Source organism: Chelonoidis abingdonii, chromosome 2 (assembly GCF_003597395.2).
Source record: "Chelonoidis abingdonii isolate Lonesome George chromosome 2, CheloAbing_2.0, whole genome shotgun sequence".
NCBI lineage: Eukaryota > Metazoa > Chordata > Testudines > Testudinidae > Chelonoidis > Chelonoidis abingdonii.
In genome coordinates this window covers 165,283,068-165,285,217 of record NC_133770.1, presented here as the reverse complement: position 1 = coordinate 165,285,217, position 2,150 = coordinate 165,283,068, and the positions used below count along the sequence as shown (strand labels likewise).

Genomic DNA, 2,150 nt, shown 5'->3' with positions numbered 1-2,150 from the left:
TGCTAGGGTAAAAATCTTCCGACAAACGTGCACACGGCGCACGCACACCTAACTGGAATGGATATGAGCAAAACATCTCGAAAAACAACAGTTACAAAGGTGAGTAACCGTCTTTTGTTGGTTGTTATAACTTTAATACATATTCATCACAACTCAGAGAGAGATGTAGGTTTCATTGTTAGAAGGTACACACTATACATTTTTAAACTGATTTATTTTGAAAACGTTTCAGATTAGTTTTACAGTTATATCAGAAAATGAATAATTGTTTGGTTATTTCATTTACCAAAGGTAATTGAAGCAGATATTTATGAAGTCATTTGGAGTTGAACTATCTCTAGTTGGAGGATTTTCTTGCCATGCTGTATTAGGAGGAGAACAACACCAGACAGACATTTAAATTGTCTTATTTTAACTATTTCTCACCTCTATATTTATTTATTTATTTAAAAACATTTTTGCTGTTAACAAGCATGTTATCTCTGGAGACCCAAATCCACAGTTTGAGAACTGCAAAACTAAGCATCTCTGATGGTATCTTCTAGACTGAACACTGAGTCCCATTGGGTAGATAGAAAGATTAATCTAAATAATCTATACAGAAGCCCCTGGAATGCCATAAAATTGGGTCCTTAATCCATGAACAATTGGTTCTGGACCTTCTGAACTTTGGAACAAGTGTATGTATTCTTGATGTATAATGCTGCACCACCTCCCTTTTTACCCTGCCAGTCCTTCCTGAAGAAGCTGTACCCCTCTCGCTATACCTGTATTCCTGTCATGGGTCTTATCCCACCAAGTCTCTGGTGCCAGTTAAATCATGGTACATGAAAAAAGGTTATTTTAGCAGAGATGCCAAGGAAATGTCCTCACCTCTGCCCACAATAAGCTGTCCGATCCTTGTCTAAACATGAAATAGTTTCCCAGCTAGGGAGTCTGTTTTCTCATTTTTTTCCCCTCTGCCATATTTTTCTGTGGCTTGCATTAACCAGGGTTTGTTTTCAAATCTTGTATAACGTTCTGTCTTTCTTTTGCAGGTGGTATAAACTTCACTCCAAACCAGGCAAGAAGGAAAAAGAGAGAGGAGAGATTGAGGTGGATATTCAGTTCATGAGGAGCAACATGACAGCCAGCATGTTTGATTTATCCATGAAAGACAAGTCCCGGTCTCCATTTGGCAAGCTGAAAGGCAAACTCAAAGGAAAGCGGGCCAGTGGACTGCCTGACACGGCATCAGCCATCATTCCCAGCATAACTCACTAACCAGCTGATAGTGAAGAGGAATCACCTGAGAGAGAAAAGAAAAAATCCAAGATCAAAACCCTGTTTTCTAAACCTGGTTTGCAGAAAACCTCCCTCTCCCAGTCCATGTCAGTTTTACCTGCTTTTCAGCCAGTGACAGAGAAAGTTAGGCTTAAACCTGGTGACTTTCAGTCAAAGTGGGGGGAAGATGATGATGATGATGAGTCCTTTCCTCCAAATTCAGAAAGTGAGTATTTCCTCTCACAATATTAAACTTTATTATTATCTTAAATCTTTGCGCAAAAGAGAGGTTGATTTTTGATACAGTAGATCGATTTATTGACAGAATATTAGAAAAGATTCCACCCATTTTTCTTATGAAAAAAAAAGTGACGAAGTATTTGAAGATATTGGCTAAAAGAAGCATTAAAGCACTGTTGGCAGTACATTTGTAGGTGGGTGATCAGATGCAATTCTCTTTTATTGTATATGTTTTATTTAAAACAGTAGGGCTGATTGGGAATTTTCTGATGGAAATGCTCTGCCTGCTTAGGAGTGGGGTCTTGAACTTAGGTGTCTGATATCCTAGGTGAGTGCTATAGCTACCAGGCTTTTGGCTAGTCTGCTGGTATGGGTCTATGTCTCTTTGCACACCACAAAAAAAAAAAAAAAAAAAAATCTTGATGTTTTTTCCGAATGCAGAATAAAACCAAATATCAAACCCTTAATTTTTTGTGAAATGGAGTTCTTGTTTTCTGGCCAACGCTACAAAACAGGACTATTGTAGCTGTATGTTCACAGATCCATTGAAAACATTTTAAGAAGAATTTGTCTGAGACCATTCTTTGTATTGCTGGAGCCATTTTGGGTGAAATAGGATACTTCTTCCTTGTGATCTGCCACCTTGC

General features: G+C 38.2%; 1 protein-coding gene across 2 annotated transcripts in view; it reads left to right on the top strand.

The window, feature by feature from the left end:
* The window catches only part of RAB11FIP1 (RAB11 family interacting protein 1), a 32,386-nt gene that overhangs the window by 18,188 nt on the left and 12,048 nt on the right, over window positions 1-2,150 (top strand). For both annotated transcript variants that reach the window (XM_075062777.1, XM_032773996.2), the window contains exon 2: window positions 1,038-1,489. In XM_075062777.1, coding sequence (XP_074918878.1) covers window positions 1,369-1,489 — 121 coding nt within the window. In that variant the 5' untranslated portion in view covers window positions 1,038-1,368. The remainder of the gene's footprint in view (window positions 1-1,037; window positions 1,490-2,150) is intronic.